Raw genomic sequence first — 19,338 nt, 5'->3', positions numbered from 1 at the left:
AAATGAATAGGTTACTATCAAATCTGGGCATAAATACTATAATAGGGAATATAAAATAGCGTAACAGAATTCAAATGTTGCAAAAAATTGAAATAAATCAACTGATTAGGAGTCCCAACTCAATTTCCAGTCTGTGCCGAGTTAGCTGCGTTGGCGGTTGAGGCGTTGCAATTGTCTTCAGTGCACGAGTTAAGGAGGAAGCAACAGTTTTCAATGACCCCTGTTAGAAGGTTGTGAATACATGGCCAGGTGAGGACAGGCTCAACCTTGACCATAACACTCTCCATGGTCAAATAGCATGACGACACACACGCTCGAGGGGAATACATGAAAAATGGCTACTAAAGATTGGTACTGGAAGGTGGCGGGAATCCATGGAATTATAGCCAAGGATGAGTTAGTGCTTGCAGGAAAGGAGAGAAAAGGGGAGAAAATGGGGGAAAGAAACTCAAAGTAAAGTTAACACAGGTCTTGTATAAATTGGATATTTTATTGCTGTCTGATATAGCTAGGTAGAAAACACACATGACTTAAACCATTTTCAAAATTTTATTAGGAAAAAAAGCAATCACCAGTATTTCACAGAATCTAGTATAGTTATGCAAATGATGAGTGGTAAGACGGTATATGGACGGAGTGAAGACTTCTTCCTGCAAAAACTCCAGCTGCAGCCCAGTTCACTGATGAATGAGCATGTATTATAGTGAATTTAATTGGTTTTATAAAACAAAACATATAAAAAAGGAAAAAAAATAAAATCTACATCCGAGAGAATCTAGGCCACACACATTCCTAACATTATGAGCAAATGCATTATTCATCGAGAATATAAAGCCAAACTATACAGAAACATTTATTCACCGTCTTTCAGAAGCTGGTTAGTGAAATGCTCCTTGACTGGTTCATAGCAGCAGTTCTTAGATATAATTTGGGAAGGAGCCAAAAGAAGAAGATTCAACAGTCTACAAAACCAGGACGAGAAATTACAAAGGGCAAAAATGAAATGAAATAAGATACTTGAAGAAAAAAATGCTTTTTGTACAGTTTCCTGTCTCTAAGTGGCCTCTGCTTTTCTATTACGCCATATTAAGAAAGGGTTAACTTAAACAATTGCTATGGCAAACGAAACAATGTTCACAATTTGTAAATCAGAGCTGGTTAATTCTTCATTGAGGTATAAAAATCTACACAAAATTAAAGTCATCATAATTGTATTATTCATTTTTCCATGAATTCTGTCCCTGTTAAATAGATTTTTATTCTTACAAAAGTGATTCAAATGAATGTTTTATATATAGTCATTGTATTCTTGCTCTGATATTATGTAATATTGTTTACCACGGATAAACCAAAATGTTGTGTGATATTTTGGACATTTTTGGGGTTATATCACGATTTCAGACAAATACAACAATTGTGCAATTAAATTACAATGATATGCTGCTGACACAGAAAACCAGTGATCTGTCAGAACCACTTCCTAGATTAAACCATATTTGCTTAATGAACAGTGCAAGTTCATTCAGTGAGATTTAAACAAACAATCTTGTCAGCCCCACTTTCCCCTTTTTAAATCGGTTAGAAACAATCATGTAAACATCAGTGTGCACAGTTTCTCCAAAGTCTGTAGTCTCAAACCACAAAGAAGGAATGCAGTTCTAAGACCAACATTTTTTGTATTGAACATCCTTCAAAATGAGTCCACATGCTCAGAGGGTGAACCTATTCGCTGCTATGATAAAAGTTCATTTTAAGTACAGAGCTAGCAGTAAGGTGCACAGAGGTAGCCCATTAAAATCTTCAGAGCTGACCCATCAGAAAACCTCAGGGAGTGTGACATTGCGCAGAATCCACTGTTGTGAGCGGCTCCCAGTGCAATCTTTCATGGTGGGCACCTGGTTGTCTACCTCGGTGGATTTATCCAAGCATTGGTTACTGTTCAAATGCAACAGTGTCAGCTTCTGAAAAATTAAAAAAAATGCTATTACTCTCAGATCTAATACAACTGATTAAAAAAGTCTAGTACAAACAAGCTATTTTACAGAGAGACTTCAAGCAACCAAATATAAAATGGGAAAATCCAAGTGGTTTAGAGTCAGATTTGATAAATGTAATGCATAACTGTTTCAAGGATGCTGAGAGGCAATGCTAATTTGGACCTGGTATTCGTTAATAATCCAGACAGCGTAGTGGAGGAGGAAGCCCTGGACTCATTTAAGAAACAATTATATGCTGCTAATAACTATTTGCGCAGTACCGGGATTGGTAACATAGTGGTTATGTTACTGGACTAGTAATCCAGAGGCCTGGACTAATGATCTCGAGACGAGAGTTCAAATCCCACCACGGCAGCTGGGGAATTTAAATTCAGTAAATTAAACAAATCTGGAATTTAAAAAAAAGCTAGCATCAGTAATGGTGACAACGAAGCTATCAGATTGTTGTAAAAACCCATCTGGTTCACGAACGTTCTTTAGGGAAGAAAATCTGCCATCCTTACCTGGTCTGGCCTACATGTGACTCCAGACCCACAGCAATGTGGTTGACTCTTAACTGCCCCCTGAAATGTACAAAACCGCTACAAAAAACAATAATAAGAATAAAACCGGACGGACCACCCAGCATCGACCTCAGCACCGACTTCGGACACGACAACGGCACACCCAGCCCAATCAACCCTGCAAAGATCTGGGGACTTGTGACAAAAGTGAGAGAGCTGTCCCACAGCCTGGCATAGTCATACTCACAGAATTATAGCTTTCAGCCAATGTCCCAGACATCTCCATCCCCATCCCTGGGTATATTCTGTCCCACCAGCAGGACAGACCCACCAGAGGTGGCGGCACAGTGATATACAGTTGGAGGGAGTGGCCCTGGGAGTCCTCAACACTGACTTCGGATCACAAAAAAAGGTCCCAGATTATTTTAGTACATAATAACCCTCCATCGTGTGGCACTACCACCGTGCTAAATGGGATAGATTTAGAACAGATCTAGGTACTCAAAACTGGGGAGCCATGAGGTGCTGTGGGCCAATCAGCAGCAGCAGAATTGTATTCCACTACAGTCTGTAACCTTATGGCATATCCCTCACTCTACCATTACCATCAAGCCAGGCGACCAACCCTGGTTCAATGAGGAGTGCAGGAGAGCATGTCAGGAGCAGCACCAGGCATACCTAAAAATGAGGTGTCAACCTGGGGAAGCTGCAACACAGGACTCTATGCATGGTAAACAGCGGAAGCAGCATGCTATAGACAGAGCTAAGCGATCCCACAACCAACGGATCAGATCAAACCTCTGCAGTCCTACCACATCCAGAAATGAATGATGGTGGACAATTAAACAACTAACAGGAGAAGGATCCTCAATGATGGCAGGACCCAGCATGTAAGTGCAAAAGACAAGGCTGAAGCATTTTCAGCCAGAAGTGCAGAGTGGGTGATCCATCTCTACCTCCTACTGAGGTCCCCACCATCACAGAAGCTAGTCTTCAGCCAATTCGATTTACTCCACATGACATTAAGAAATGGCTGAGCGCACTGGATACAGCAAAGGCTATGGGCCCTGACGACATCCCAACTGTCGTGCTGAAGACTTGTGCTATAGAACTAGCCAAGCTGTTCCAGTACAGCTACAACACTGGCATCTACACAAAAATGTGGAAAACTGCCCAGGTATGTCCGGTCCACAAAAAGCAGGACAAATCCAATCCGGCCAATTATCGCCCCATCAGTCTACTCTCAATCATCCGCAAAGTGATGGAAGGTGTCATCGATAGTGCTATCAAGCGGCACTTACTCATCAATAACCTGCTCACTGATGCTCAGTTTGGGTTCTGCCAGGACCACTCGGCTCCAGACCTTATTACAGCCTTGATCCAAACATGGACAAAAGAGCTTAATTCCAGAAGTGAGGTGAGAGTGACTGCCCTTGACATCAGGGCAGCATTTGACCAAGTGTGGCATCAAGGAGCCCTAGTATAACTGAAGTCAATGGGAATCGGGGGAAAACTCTCCACTGGCTGGAGTCATACTTAGCACAAAGGAAAGTGGTTGTTGGAGGTAAATCATCTCAGCCCCAGGACATCGCTGCAGGAGTTCCTTAGGGCAGTGTCCTGAGCCCAACCATCTTCAGCTGCTTCATCAATGACCTTCCCTCCATCATAAGGTTCGCTGATGACTGCACAGTGTTCAGTGCCATTCGCAACTCCTCAGATAATGAAGCAGTCCTTGCCTGCATGCAGCAAGACCTGGACAACATTCAGGCTTGGGCTGATAAATGGCAAGTAACATTCATGCCACACAAGTGCCAGGAAATTATTATCTCCAACAAGAGAGAGTCTAACCACCCCCCCCCCCCCTTGACATTCAACGGCATTACCATCGCCGAATCCCCCACCAACATCATCCTGGGGGGTTACCATTGACCAGAAACTTAACTGGACCAGCCACATAAATAATGTGGCTACAAGAGCAGGTCAGAAGCTGGGTATTCTGTGGCGAATGTCTCACCTCTTAACTCCCCAAAGCCTTTCCACCATCTACAAGGCACAAGTCAGGAGTGTGATGGAATACTCTCCACTTGCTTGGATGAGTGCAGCTCCAATAACACTCAAGAAGCCAGACACCATCCAGAGAAAAGCAGCCCGCTTGATTGGCACCCCATCCACCACCTTAAACATTCACTCCCTCCACCACCGGCACACCATGGCTGCAGTGTGTGCCATCTACAAGATGCACTGCAGCAACTCGCCAAGGCTTCTTCGACAGCAGCTCCCAAACCCGTGACCTCTACCATCTAGAAGGACAAGGGCAGCAGGCGCATGGGAACACCATCACCTTGAAGTTCCTCTCCAAGTGACACACCATGCTGACTTGGAAATATATCACTGTTCCTTCATCGTCGCTGGGTCAAAATCCTGGAACTCCTTCCCTAACAGCACTGTGGGAATACCTACACCGTATGGACTGCAGCGGTTCAAAAAGGTGGCTCACTACCATCTTCTCGAGGGCAATTAGAGATGGGCAATAAATGCTGGCCTTGCCAGCGACGCCCACATCCCAGGAATGAATTAAAAAAACAAATGCCTTTCAGTTCACATACAATAGACAATATATCGAACATGGTTTTAAATAAATACACAATGCACATCTGACTTGACTTTCATGGTAAACCATAAGGAGGATATCAGAGGTGTTATTATCCAGACTAACAGCTACATACAAGAATTTTGTAAATTTTAAATGAAAATGAAAGCAGCTGTCAAAGCAACCAAGGAGACTGCATTAACGCCAATGAGACTGGAGAGCCACATTGCTCACAATGTTTCAGAAAGTGAATATACAATATAATTGTATTAAAAACTACCAACACACACCAGATAGTCTGGCAGATAAAAAATGGCCTTTCAATCTGCAGGAACGTAGGCATATTTCAAACAAGTACACAAATACTAATTTTTCCATTTCCCGACTAGGTTACTTAATGAAATATTATGTAATAAAACATCTCTTCATTTCAGTTGGAAGACCCTAATCAATGTCACTCTGTAGAAGCATACCTACAGCTAGGTCAAATAGTACCAGCAGGAGTCAACAACGAGAGCTGTTAAAAAGCAAATGGGATCCTTGGCTTTATAAATCGAGGGATAGAGTACAAAGGCAAGGGAGTTATGCTAAACTTTTATAAATCACTGGTTAGATCTCAGCTAAAATAATGTGTCCAGTTCTGGGCACCACACTTTAGGAAGGATGTCAAGGCCTTGGAGAGGGTGCAAAGGAGATTTACCAGAAGATACCACGGATGAGGGACTTCGGTTAGTGGAGAGACTAGAGCAGCTTGGATTGCTCTCCTTAGAGCAGGGAAGGTTAAGGGGAAATTTAATAGAGGTGTTCAAAATTATAAGGGGGTTTTGATAGAGGAAATAAGGTGAAACTGTTTCCACTGGCAGGTGGGTCAGTAACTAGAGGACACTGATTTAACATCATTGGCAAAAGAACCAGAGGGGAGAGGAGGAGAATTTGTTTTTACGCAGAGTTATGATCTGGAATGCACTACCTGAAAGGGTGAAGGAAGCAGGATCAATTGCAACTTTCAAAAGTGGATTGAATATACACTTGAAAAGGAACAATTTGCAGGGCTATGGGGAAAGAGCAGGGAAGAGAGACAAATTGGATAGCTCTTTTAAAGAGCCAGCACAAGCACAATAGTCCGAATGGCCTTCTTCTATGCTGCAAGATTCCATCATTTTAACAAAGACTTGTCTATATTTAAATAAGTAAAGCAATAACTTGAATAAAAAGGGATTGTAAAAGGAAATAAAAATGAAATGACAACAGATGATACATAGAACAAACAAATGTAACATACTGAAAGAAAAAGATGAACTAAAAATAGGAACATGAGATGAAGCATTCAAAGCTTCTTGAGCAAGAATATAGCAAGAAGGAATTCTAGGTTTTAATGGATTCCAGACTTGAATTCCAGTGTTATAGACTGGTTTGTAGCTTACCACATGTTGCAAAAGGTTCATTGAAATATTAAAAAAAACTTGGGATGGCTTGTGTACGTGTGTGTATGTATATAGATGTTTTTTTTTTCCTAAAAGACCCAAGAAAAGGAAAACTGGTTGATAATGAAAATCTTGGAAAATACAATATTGGCAGGTAGGAACTCATTTTTACCCTAACCTCATGCATGACATGTCCAAACGAATTGCTAGATGAAAAAAAGACAAGTCCATCTAGTTTGCCTTCTACCATCCTGGTAGATAACGGTAATGGCAAAAAATATATTTTCACTTCCATTTTGTTTAAACCAAAAGTCTATGGCCTAGAAATTCAGTCTGGACACTTTTGGGGCGCTAAAGTCGGGCGCTCGCTAAAGTTAGCGCCCGCCGGAAAGTGCAGGCCACCTCGCCGAAATTCAGTAGAGTTGGCCAAGAGTTTGGCCGAGCACTGAAACTGGCGTTGCAATGCTCTGTTCAGGCGCTAATCCGGCGATGCGGCCTGATAACGCCGAGGCCGGGCGCAGCGCAGGTGCGGTCATGTTTTGATTGACAGCAGACACCCTGACGCCGGCCAGCTCTTAAAGGGGGAAGGGTCGACTTTGACTGCTGCCACGCCCTGCATACTGGAGCCCTGCAGCTAGGCCTCAACACTGCTGGTGGGCCAAAATAGCGCCAGGAGACATGAAGAGGGCCCGTGAATGAGCGCAGCGCTTCTCCGAGCATGCTCTGAGGGTGCTCATTAATGGTGTGGAGGACAAAAGACAGATCTTGTGCCCGGACAGTGGCAACAAGGCTCCCAGGAGCGAGTACAGGAAAGCCTGGAGGAGAATCGCCCGCAGGGTGTCATCCACCTGCGATGTCCCCAGGAGTGCGGACCAATGCCGCAAGAAGTTCAACGACCTCACTCGGTTGGTGAAGGTGAGTACCCTTTCCAGTGTCCTCCTCATCCTTGCATGTGAACCTCACATTATGGGCAAAGGGACCTCAAAGGCCTAATGGGCAGCCCTCCTCCCGCAGCAATGGCACTGGCATGATCATCAATAGCACTTTCTGCACTTACCACACTGGCCAAGCTATTCCACCATGGGAGGCAGTGCACACAGCAACAGGGCACCACACTGGCCAAGCTATTCCACCATGGGAGGCAGTGCACACAGCAACAGGGCACCACACTGTACTTAGAGTCCGTCCTTTCTCTTGCAGGCCAAGCTGGCAAGGAATTTGAGGAGCCAGACTGTCACTGGTGGAGGCCGTCCCCAGTACCAGGCGCTCACTGATCTGGAGGAGAGCGTGGCTGGACTCATGCGTTCCCGGGTGACTGGCCCTGTTGCGATCGGAGATGCGGACCCTGTACTGGAACCCACTGGTAAGGACATGACCGGTTGGACCTCTCTCGTTGCCCTAGCGCTTCAGATCTAGATCCTTTCCCACTGACCGACAAATGCGCATAATGCCACCACTCAGGCCTCCCTCGCTGACACCGTGTCCTCACTCTAAAGCTACTCTTATGCCTTCCTGCTTTCAGCTGCTGAGGAGGAGGTGGTCCCTGAAGCTCCGAGTGCCAGGCCCTTGGAGGAGGAGGACGACGAGGACCAGGAGGAAGGCGGCACATCGGGGGAACCCTCAGCCGCGCCAGGGGATGGCAATGGAGGGGGGACGTCTGGCCTGCAGGAGAGCCAGGGGGAAGTGTTGCAGGGGAGGGCAGATCCTGTGGCCAGTGGGGTTGAGGCACGCGGGAAGGGTCCGGCAGCACGCCGGCCTGCTCCCCAGAGGGGGGAGGTGTTGCAGGGGAGGGCAGATCCTGGGCGCAGTGGGGTTGAGGCACGCGGGAAGGGTCTGGCAGCACGCCGGCCTGCTCCCCAGAGGGGGGAGGTGTTGCAGGGGAGGGCAGATCCTGGGCCCAGTGGGGTTGAGGCAGGCGGGAGGGTTCGGCCAGCTCGGCCGCCTTCTCCCCAGAGGGAGAGTCCTCCCTCCAGTCCGGAGAGGGTCCTCGCCCAGGAGGTGCGCCTCCTCGAAGAGATCTCGGCGGCCTCTGAGCGGCGCCACCAGGAGTTCATGGGGGTTGTGGACCAGATGCCTCAGGCCATTCAGTCCCTGGCTCAGAGTGTGGTCGCATTCGGGGAATCACAGGCCAGGGGGGTGGAACAACTCGCGGCAGCCCATGACAGGGGTGTCCAGCATCTCGCGGCAGTGCAGGACGCGACTCACGAGATGAGTGGTGCCGTCCAGACACTGGCACAGCTGATGCGGCCACATACCAGGGCAGTTCGGGCACTCACTTCTGCCACACTCGCTGTGGCGCAGAGGCTTCGCCACGGCACCCGCCGCCCTGCTGCAGCACAGCGGTCTGGCCTCCACCAGATAGCTGCGCCTGCTGCACTGCCAGGCCGGCCGAGTGCCAGTGTCTCTGGCGAACATCGCGCGCCTGCCATCAGCCAGCTTGCCCCCCTTGGTGCAGCCGACACTGCCACTCCCCCAGCCAAGGTGCGACGAGCTGCTGCTGGCACTGATGCTGGCCAGCGACAGCTGCAGCAGTCAGCAGCCGGCCCCTCCCGGGACGTGCGTCGTCTAGGCCGACCCCCAAGGGCATCTGCCGACACGCCTCGGGGCCCTCATGAGCCTTCCCCCAGCCTTGTCCCAGCCACAGGGCCCAGGTTGAGGTGGAGCAGCAGGTCGGGCAGGGGCCGGGGAAGGCTGTCTAAGGACTCGCCCTCTCGGCACACCCACTAGAGTGTGGTGAGAGCGGTTTTTTTATATATGGGGGTGTTTGTGTTGTGGAGGGGGGCCCTTATTTTTGTAAGGCCGATGTTGAAGGCCATTTGGATGGCCAAGTTTTGTAAGTCCTCCCCAGGTTTTGGGAGCAACAGATGTTTTTGACTGTTTTTTGGGGCTCTTGTCTGTTTTTCTGTTTCATGTGGGAAGGGCCCTGAGTTTGTGAAATAAAGCGTTTTATTTATTCAGCATGTCCAGGTGTCATGTTTCAAGTGGTTGTTGCGTTATCCGGCTGAGGGCTTGCGGAGCGGCTGCCTTCAGGTGCGTACATTTCCACAGCCCATTCCGACAGGGGGCCTAGAAGTGTCGAGCAATAAGCCCCCGGCGGACGGCCCTTGTGGCTCCCTCCTGGGCTGGTACTCCTCCTCCTCCTCCTCCTCATGGTCCTCCTGCTCGTCCTCCTGAGGTGGTGGTGCAATGTCAGGTGGCAGTGCCTGAGTCCTGCGGATAGCCAGGTTGTGCAGCATGCAGCACACGACGATGAACTGGGAGACTCTATCCGGCGAGTACTGTAGAGAGCCGCCGGAACGATCCAGGCAGCGGAACCGTTGCTTGAGGACGCCTATCGTTTGCTCTATGATGTTCCTTGTGGCTTGATGGCTTTCGTTGTATGCCTCCTCCGCTGGGGTCCTGGGCGCGCGGAGCGGGGTCATGAGCCATGTACACAAAGGGTAGCCCTTGTCCCCAATAAGCCATCCCCTTGGTGGAGGCTGTGCCTCGAACATGTCAGCCACAGTAGTCTGGCGCAGGATGAATGCATCGTGGCTGCTTCCTGGGAAGCGGGCATTGACAGCTAGGATGCGCTGCCTGTGGTCACACACCAGCTGTACATTGAGGGAATGGTAGCCCTTCCGGTTGCGGTAATCCTCGGCATTGTGGATAGGTGCCCGCATAGCCACATGCGTGCAGTCAATGGCGCCCTGCACCATGGGGAAGCCCGCGAACCTGCCAAATCCGACTGCACGCTGCTCCTGCCTCTGTCGGGTCATGGGGAAGGAGATGAATTGGTGTCTCCTCGCGAAAAGTGCATCGGTGACCTGCCGGATGCAGCGACGCGCGGCAAACTGGGAGATGTTCGCTATGTCCCCAGCAGCGGCTTGGAAGGAGCCGCTTGCATAAAAGCTCAGAGCCACCGTGACCTTCACTTCCACCGAGAGAGACGTCCTGCACATCAGCTGTGGACGCAGATCTCTGTGAAGCAGCTGGCAGATCTCTGCAACCACCTCCCTTCTGAAGCGCAGCCTCTTCACACAATGCGCCGCAGTCATGGTGAGATAGGACACCTGCTGCCGGTATTGCCGGAGTGTGTAAGGCCTACGTTGCCGACGCCTGATGGCCCCTCTGCGTCTAGGCATGGCTGGCCCTCTCTCACAGCGTCTGCGAGCCCTTCGCACATAATGCTGCAACTCAGGGTTGCACCCCCATACAGCCCCCATAATGAAGTTGAAAACAGTGAAATCACAATGAGTCAAATGTCAAAGCACTGGCCAGAAGCCAAAAATACCTCTCCTATGTTGTCCCAAATCAGTTAGCTCTGTCCCTTGGTCTCTGTCCAGAAATCCAAAGCAGTAAAGTCATTGCAGCAAAATGGCTGGGCTTTATAGGTCAGTGTAAGTGCCCTTTAATTAGCGCTCCCCGAGGCCCACAGGGCCTCTGTTGCGTTCCACTTCACAGTTCTTAGCAGCGCCACGCCCACATTGGGCGGGCGCCACTGAATTTCCGGTTTGGGGCGCACAAACAGCGTTGCGCGACGATATGACGTCATAAGCTGCGCGCGCACCTGAGCGGGCGCAAACACTTTGCGCCGGCGCTAAATGTCAACTGAATTTGGGCGTCGGCGCGGATCGCGCTGCGCCCGGGCGCAAAGTGCCTAGCGCTGGAAGTAGACCCCTCTTATGGCGTTAATGGCTGGCGCTATCCACTGAATTTCTAGGCCTATATTTCAAATGAGGTTAGACAGTGTAACAACTGCGAAGATTAACAATTTGTCAGCTGAACCATTTCACAGAATAGATTCACGCTACCAAACCACCACTGACTGAAAATGGAGTAATCTACACAGATAGCAATTTTAGCTTAATCATTGATCATCATTTACAGTTTCCCTCTTAAGAGAGAAGACATCCTTGTACAGAGCTGGGTTCACACAGATTAATAAAATCACTGGTATAAAAAGGAAGTAATTTCTTCAATGTTAATGGTAGTCTGAAAACCAATGACCTAATTTTTACATCTTAATATCCCTCCAAAGGACTCACACTGAGAACATGCTAATCTAACATACCAGGTCAGATACAGTTCAGAATTCCCTCAAGGCCAGATCCAGAGCTCCCTTGATGGTCCAGCAAACTTATCCAGTGGGTAGGGCAGGAGAGTTTTTGTAAAAATATAAATATTCTGAGCTACACAGAATACCACCAGATGCAATAGGATGCCTTTGGAATAACATAGGAACAGCAGTAGGCCATTTAGGCCCTCGAGCCTGTTCTGCCATTCAATGATATCATGGCTGATCTGTGACCTAACTCCTTTGGCCTTTGCCCCATATCCTTTAATACTTTTAGTTAACATCGATCTCAGATTTAAAATTAACCATTGATCTCGCGTCAATTGCCGTTTGTGGAAGAGAGTTCCAAACTTCTACCACCCTTTGTGTGTAGAAGTGTTTCCTAATTTCACTCCTGAAAGGTCTGGCTCTAATTTTTTAGACTATGCCCCCAGTCCTAGACTCCCCAAACTACGGAAATAGTTTCTCTTTATCCACCCTATCTGTTCCCCTTAATATCTTGAAAACTTTGATCAAATCACCCCTTAACCTTCTAAATTCCATGGAATACAAACCTAGTTTGTGTAATCTCTCCTCGTAATTTACCTTGGAGTCCGGGTATCATTCTGGTAAACCTACACTGCACTCCCTCCAAGGCCAATATATCCTTCCTAAGGTGTCGTGTCTAGAACTGCTCACAGCACTCCAGGTGTGGTCTAACCAGGGCTTTGTGTAGCTGTAGCATAACTTTTACCCTCTTGTATTCTAGTCCTCTAGGCCAGCATTCCATTAGCCTTTTTGATTATTTTCTATACCTGCTCATGACATTTTAATGATCTATGTACCTGGACCCCAAAGTCTCTTTGGACCTCCACTGTTTTTAGCTTTTCACCATTTAGAAAGTACTCTGTTCTATCTTTTTTAGGTCCTTAGTGGATGACCTCACATTTGCCTATGTTGAAATCCATTTGCCACAATGTTGCCCATTCACTTAATCTATCAATATCTCTTTATAATTTTATGCTTTCATCTACACTGTCTACAATGTCGCCTATCTTTGTGTCATTGTCAAATTGGGATGTGTAGCTTTCTATCCCATCATCCAAGTAATTAATACAGTAAATAGTTGAGGCCCCAACACAGATTCCTGTGGGATAAGGGAACCAGACTGGTTTACAATAAGGGTGCAGCCAAGGCAGACATACCCACATGTCTACAGTCAGCTGCACTCACATAGCGTATAAACCTCTAAGTACTAGACTAAGAACACGTGAACCGAGTACACAAATCATTCCCAGTATGATTATTTTCAAAAGGAACCCAACATCTGATGACAGAATGCAGTCTGATGGAAACTGCATAAATAATTAATTTACTCAGGTGACATAGGAAATAAAACAATTTGCATGTATTATAAAGACACACAGCAAAAATTAATTTCAAGGTAATTACACAAAGAGCAACATTTGCATGATGGTCAAATTGTTTCACTCTCCTGGTTCACACACAGGATAGTATATCAGTATCAATGCATTCTGTGAGTCCATTTGTGAGTGTGCTAGAACTCCCACAATGCACTGTGACTGCTGAGAGCTTTATTGCAGTAAGGCACTTTGAAATGGGTAACATAATATTTTCCATTCCATAATGAATCTACATATGAAGATACAAAAAGAAAAAATGAGGCAAGACCATCAGACCCAATGAGTCCAATTCAATCAGATATGGTGCAACAATCACACCACTTCCCCAACCATGCAATCCTCCTGAGAAAGACAAAGAACAAGAAACCTGCAGCCAATTCAGAAGAAATTATGGGAACTTCCTCACTGACTTGCTATGGCAATCAAGGAAAGCTCCAAGGGACCGTGGTAACTAATAACTCCTCACAATCGGAAACTAACTAGCAATTTATCCTCAATAACAGGGAATGTCCTCTTCATTCAGGAATCTGTCAAGTTCTCCTTTAAAGGGATCAATACCTACTATGTTTATTTTTTTAAATTATTCTTGGGACATGGCTAACATTATAAGGGTTACATTTCTTGCCCATCTATAGTTGTCCTGAGACCGTAGTAGTGGACCATCTCCTTGATCCTTACTGTGGAGATGGTGCTCAATGGTGTTAAGTCGGGAGTTCCAGGATTTTGATCCAGCGACAATGAAGGAACAGCGAAGAAACCCGGGAGAGTTCAAAAGCAGCGGGAGCAGAGTGAGAGCGCCAAAACCCGGGAGAGTTCAAAAGCAGCGGGAGCAGAGCGAGAGCACCAAAACACGGGAGAGTTCAATCGAAGTGTGATGTCACCAGAAAGCAGGTAAGTGATTGGTTGCTGAGTATTTCTCGCTTTTTTCCCCCAAACTTGAGTGTCTAAATTTAAGTGCCTTGGTGTAGATTAAAAGATATGTGTTCCAAATTTTAAAACGAATTAATTAATTGAGATGGGAGACCAGGCAATGTGTTTGATGCGCCATCAATTACTCAAAAGACTGAGGTTGAGCGAGTAACAATCAGGCTTTTATTAACTAAAGAATGAAGGTCTTGTCTCGAGTGGTTGACCCGTCCAGAATACTAAGGGACTGGGAGGTAGTCACTTATATACCTGGAATAGTGGGAGGAGTCAGCCGAGGCATGTCCAGACCTGTACCTAGTGGAATACACATACAGACACAGACAGGTATGACAGTGGTTTACCACAGTGTTGTTTTTGCATGTGGGAGCTCGTGGACTCCATCGAGGTCCAGGGCGACCACATCTGCAGCAAATGTTGGCTGCTCGAGGAACTTCGGCTCAGAGTTGATGAGCTGGAGTCCGAGCTTCAGACACTGACACATTAGGGAGGGGGTGTGTTACCTGGACACTATGTTCCAGGAGGCAGTCACACCCACTAGAATAATTACTTCCAATTTGGCCCATGGTCAGGGACAGGAGGGTGTGACTACAAGCGAGGCAGGTATTGGGATCCAGGAGGTAGTGGTGGAGGAGCCTCAGCCCTTGGCCTTGTCCAACAGGTATGAGATTCTTGCTCCCTGTGTGGACGAGGCCAGGGACTGCAGGGAGGATGAGCAAACTGACCACAGCACCATGGGACAGGGAGCCATTCAAGTGGGGGGGGAGGAAAAAGAAATGTTGTAGCGATTGGGAAGAGTATAGTGAGGGGGATAGGTACTGTTCTCTGCAGTCGAGAGCGTGAGTCCCGAAGGCTGTGTTGCCTGCCCGGTGCCAGGGTTAAGGACATCTCCTCTGGGCTGGAGAGAAACTTGGAGTGGGAGTTGTCATGGTCCACGTAGGTACCAATGACATAGGTAGGACAAAGAAAGAGGTTCTGCTGAGAGAGTATGAGCAGCTAGGGACTAAATTCAAAAGCAAAACCACAAAGGTAATAATCTCTGGATTACTACCTGAGCCACGAGCGAATTTGCATAGGGTAAATAAGATCAGAGAAATGAACAAGTGTGGTGTGGGAGAAATGGGTTTCGATTTGTGGGGCACTGGCACCAGTACTGGGATAAGAGGGAGCTGTTCCGTTTGGACGGGCTTCACTTGAACCATGCTGGGGCTAGAGTCCTGGCAAGTCGAATAACTAGGGCTGTCGAGAGGGCTTTAAACTAAATAGTGGGGGGAGGGGGGAGGATCCAGGTGAGCAGGAAAATAAAAAGTCAATGAGAAATGAGAAAGCAATAGAGCAGGCTAGAGATGGGGGAAATAATAACCAAAGTGTGACAGGAAGGGACAGAATGTTTAAAAATAAAAGAGTGTAACAGAAAAAAAGGCCAAAACAAGGAAAAATGGTAAAAAGACAAAGTTAAAAGCTCTATATCTGAATGCACACAGCATTCCTAACAAGATAAATGAGTTGACGGCACAAATAGATACAAATGGGTATGATCTGATCGCCATTACAGAGGCGTGGTTGCAAGGCGACCAGGGCTGGGAACTGAATATTCCAGGGTATATGATAATTCGGAAGGATACAAAGAAAGGAAAGGGAGGTGGGGTGGCTTTGTTGGTAAAAGATGGGATCAGTGCAGTGGTGAGAAGTGATATTGGCTCAGAAGATCAAGATGTAGAATCGGTTTGGGTGGAGATAAAAAATGAGAAAATGTCTCTGGTGGGCGTAGTCTGTAGCAATACTGTTGGACAGAGTATAAATCAACAAATAATGGAGGCCTGTAAAAAAGGTATGGTAATAATCATGGGTGATTTTAATCTCCATATTCATTGGACAAATCAAATTGGCCATGGTAGCCTGGAGGAGGAGTTCATAGAGTGCATCCGGGATGTTTTCCTAGAACAGTACGTAATGGAACCAACCAGGGAGCAGGCTATCTTGGATCTGGTACTATGTAATGAGACAGAATTAATAAATTATCTCATAGTAAAGGATCCTCTAGGAAAGAGTGATCATAGCATGGTTGAATTTCAAATTCAGTTCAAGGGTGAGAAAGTTGTATCCCAAACCAGTGTCCTGATCTTAAACAAAGGCAATTATAATGGCATAAGGGCAGAACTGGCTAAAGTGGACTGGAAAAAACAAATTAAAGGGTAAGAACGTTGAAATGCAGTGGCGGACATTTAAAGAGAGATTTCATAACTCTCAACAAAAATATATTCCAGTGAGGAAGAAAGATTTTAAGAGAAGGGAGCACCATCCGTGGCTAACTAAGGAAGTAAAGGATGGTATCAAATTGAAAACGAAGGCATACAATGTTGCCAAGATTGGTGGGAGACCAGAGGATTGGGAAATTTTTAAAAACCAGCAAAGGTTAACTAAAAATATAATAGAGTGAGAAGATGAATTATGAGAGTAAGCTGGCAAGAAACATTAAAACAGATAGTAAGAGCTTCTACAGGTATATAAAAAGGAAGAGGGTAGCTAAAGTAAACATTGGTCCCTTAAAGGATGAGATTGGAGAATTAATTATGGGGAACGGGGAAATGGCAGAGACTCTGAACAAATATACTGTATCTGTATTCATTGTAGAAGACACTAACAACATCCCAATAATGGATAATCAAGGGGCCACAGGGAGCGGGGAACTAAAGACAATCACTATCACTAAGGAAATAGTACTCGGTAAAATAATGGGACTAAAAGACGACAAGTCCCCTGGACCAGATGGCCTGCATTCCAGGGTCTTAAAAGTGGCTGCAGAGATAGTGGATGCATTGGTTGCAATATACCAAAATTCCCTGGACTCTGGAGAGGTCCCAGCGGATTGGAAAACCGCTTATCTAACACTCCTATTTAAGAAAGGAGGGAGACAGAAAGCAGGAAACTATAGACCAGTTAGCTTAACATCTGTCGTTGGGAAAATGCTGGAGTCCTTCAGTAGCAGTACATTTAGAAAAACCATACTGCAGTCAAACAGAGTTTTAGGAAAGGGAAATCATGTTTAACAAATTTGCTGGAGTTCTTTGAGGATGTAACAAGCAGGGTGGACAAGGGGTGAGCCAGTGGATGTGGTGTATTTGGATTTCCAGAAGACATTTGATAAGGTGCCACATAAAAGGTTACTGCATAAGATAAGAGCTCACGGAGTTGGGGGTAATATATTAGCATGGATAGAGAATTGGCTAACTAACAGAAAGTAGAGAGTCGGGATAAATGGGTCATTTTCTGGTTGGCAAACGGTAACTAGTGGGGGGCCACAAGAATCAGTGCTGGGCCCCAACTATTTACAATCTATATTAATGACTTGGATGAAGGGATCGAGTGTAATATAGCCAAGTTTGCAGATGATACAAAGATGGGTGGGAAAGCAAGTTGTGCAGTGGACTCAATGGGCTCGATTTTCATTGGGCTGTTGAGATGGGATTGGAGGCGTGTGGGGGGTTAAATTCGCAAAATCGGGGGGCACGAACCAATCCCACCCCACAACCCGCCTCCATGCCAGTTTCAAAGGAGGCGGATACCCGACCTGTGCTGGGACCTGCCTCCCCGAGGCGGGAAGGGGATTAGTGCCAATTAACTGCCTGTTAACAGGTAGTTAACAGGCAGTTTTTAGCCTAATCCCTATTTTTATTTTATCCCTGAAGTGTGGGATTCCCGACGGCTCCAAACCACGTCAAGTTAGCGAGGTGGTCCGTCGGGCTGAAGGGCTTGGAGGGTTCGAGATGTCTGGTGTTCAGGTGAGTGATGTGTGCATGAGTGCAGAGGTAAGTGTGTTTGGTGTGTGTAAAGTGTTTAAATAAGTTTTACTTACATTTACTTACCTTTACAGCCTTCCTTCTTTCAGGTCTCGGGAGTCCCTCATCTCAGCGGCACAGAAAGCAGAATGGCTGCGAGCTGTCAAAAGTTGCAGCATTCAGCTTTCTGTTCTGGAGAGATCTCTAAATCAGCCTGAGAGGAAGGAATTAACTTAGTGTACAGATTGTCAGTGTTTGACAGCTTCAAAGAGCTGTCAAACGCTGATATTTCATCTGTCAAAAGCTCTTGACAGATGAAATGTCAATCTGTGACGTCACCTGTTGCCGGATGGCCCTTAATTGGCCTGCTGAGCCCGCTGGGCGGGCTCAACAAGGTCAATCAAGTGAAAATCGCGTGGGTTGGCCACAACTCGATGGAGGCGGGACTACAACCCCAAAAGTTGTAGTACCGCCTCCTACACACCTCCAGTATCAAAATCCAGCCCAACGAATCTGCAAAGGGATATAGACAGGCTAGGTGAGTGGGCAAACATTTGGCAGATGGAGTATAATGTGGGAAAGTGCGAGGTTATCCACTTTGACAGGAAAAATAAAAAAGCAAACTATTATTTAAATGTAGCGAGATTACAAAATGCTACAGTTCAGAGGGACCTGGGGGTCCTTGTGCATGAAACACAAAAAGTTAGCATGTAGGTACAGCAAGTAATCAAAAAGGCAAATGGAATGTTGGCCTTTATTTCAAGGGGGTTGGAGAATAAAAGCAGGGAAGCCCTGCTACAACTGTACAAGGTATTGGTGAGACCACACCTTGAGTACTGCGTACAGTTTTGGTCTCCTTATTTAAGGAAGGATATAATTGCATTGGAGACAGTTCAGAGACGATTCACTAGGTTAATTCCAGAGATGAGGGATTTGACTTATGAGGAAAGGTTGAGCAGGCTGGGCCTATACTCATTGGAATTTAGAAGAATGAGAGGTGATCTTATCGAAACATATAAGATACAGGAAATTCTTTGGTATCCAGCACCGACGGGACCGGGATGATGCCGGTTGATTAAAAATTCCGGATGACGGAGAGGGTTATCTACCGAGGCTATTTTTAACAAACAAAAATTTTTTAAAAATCAAGAAATGTGCAGTATACAGTAATTGGCTGATCGGAAGAGACTACCGGCAGCGCGGGAGAGTCAGACTCCTGTTATTGAGGTGTTCGGACTTCCGACAGCGCCAAGAAGCCGAGTAGTGGCAGTTTGGAGATCTACTCCCACTGACTAACTCGGTCACCGCGGGAGACTTGGACTCGGCAACATTTCCGGTTATTGAGGTGTTGTTTTCGGAGTATGAATTTTGCTGGTTAATAGAGAATTCTGGATATTTAGGTGCCGTTTAAACGAGAGTTTCCTGTACTGAGGGGGCTCGACAGGGTAGATGCAGAGAGGTTGTTTCCCCTCATGGGGAAATCTAGAACTCGGGGGCACAGTCTCAGAATAAAGGGTCGCCCTTTTAGAACTGAAATGTGGAGGAACTTCTTCTCGCAGAGGGTCGTAAATTTGTGGAATTCTCTGCCCCAGAGAGCTGTGGAGGCTGGATCATTAAATACATTTAAAGTGGAGATAGACAAATTTTTGCAAGATAAGGGAG

The 19,338-nt window shown here is 46.5% G+C and overlaps 1 protein-coding gene across 2 annotated transcripts in view; it reads right to left on the bottom strand.

The window, feature by feature from the left end:
• Positions 1 to 530: 530 nt before the first annotated feature.
• Positions 531 to 19,338, bottom strand: part of galnt1 (UDP-N-acetyl-alpha-D-galactosamine:polypeptide N-acetylgalactosaminyltransferase 1) — a 244,408-nt gene continuing 225,600 nt past the window's right edge. For both annotated transcript variants that reach the window (XM_085988177.1, XM_085988178.1), the window contains exon 12: positions 531 to 1,961. In XM_085988177.1, the coding sequence (XP_085844303.1) occupies positions 1,815 to 1,961 (147 nt within the window). In that variant the 3' untranslated portion in view covers positions 531 to 1,814. The remainder of the gene's footprint in view (positions 1,962 to 19,338) is intronic.

This window comes from Somniosus microcephalus, chromosome 5, assembly GCF_052327205.1.
Source record: "Somniosus microcephalus isolate GS21.2 chromosome 5, FLI_Smic_1.0, whole genome shotgun sequence".
NCBI lineage: Eukaryota > Metazoa > Chordata > Chondrichthyes > Squaliformes > Somniosidae > Somniosus > Somniosus microcephalus.
Note: the sequence above shows the minus strand (reverse complement) of the source record. Positions and strands in the feature narration are given on the sequence as shown.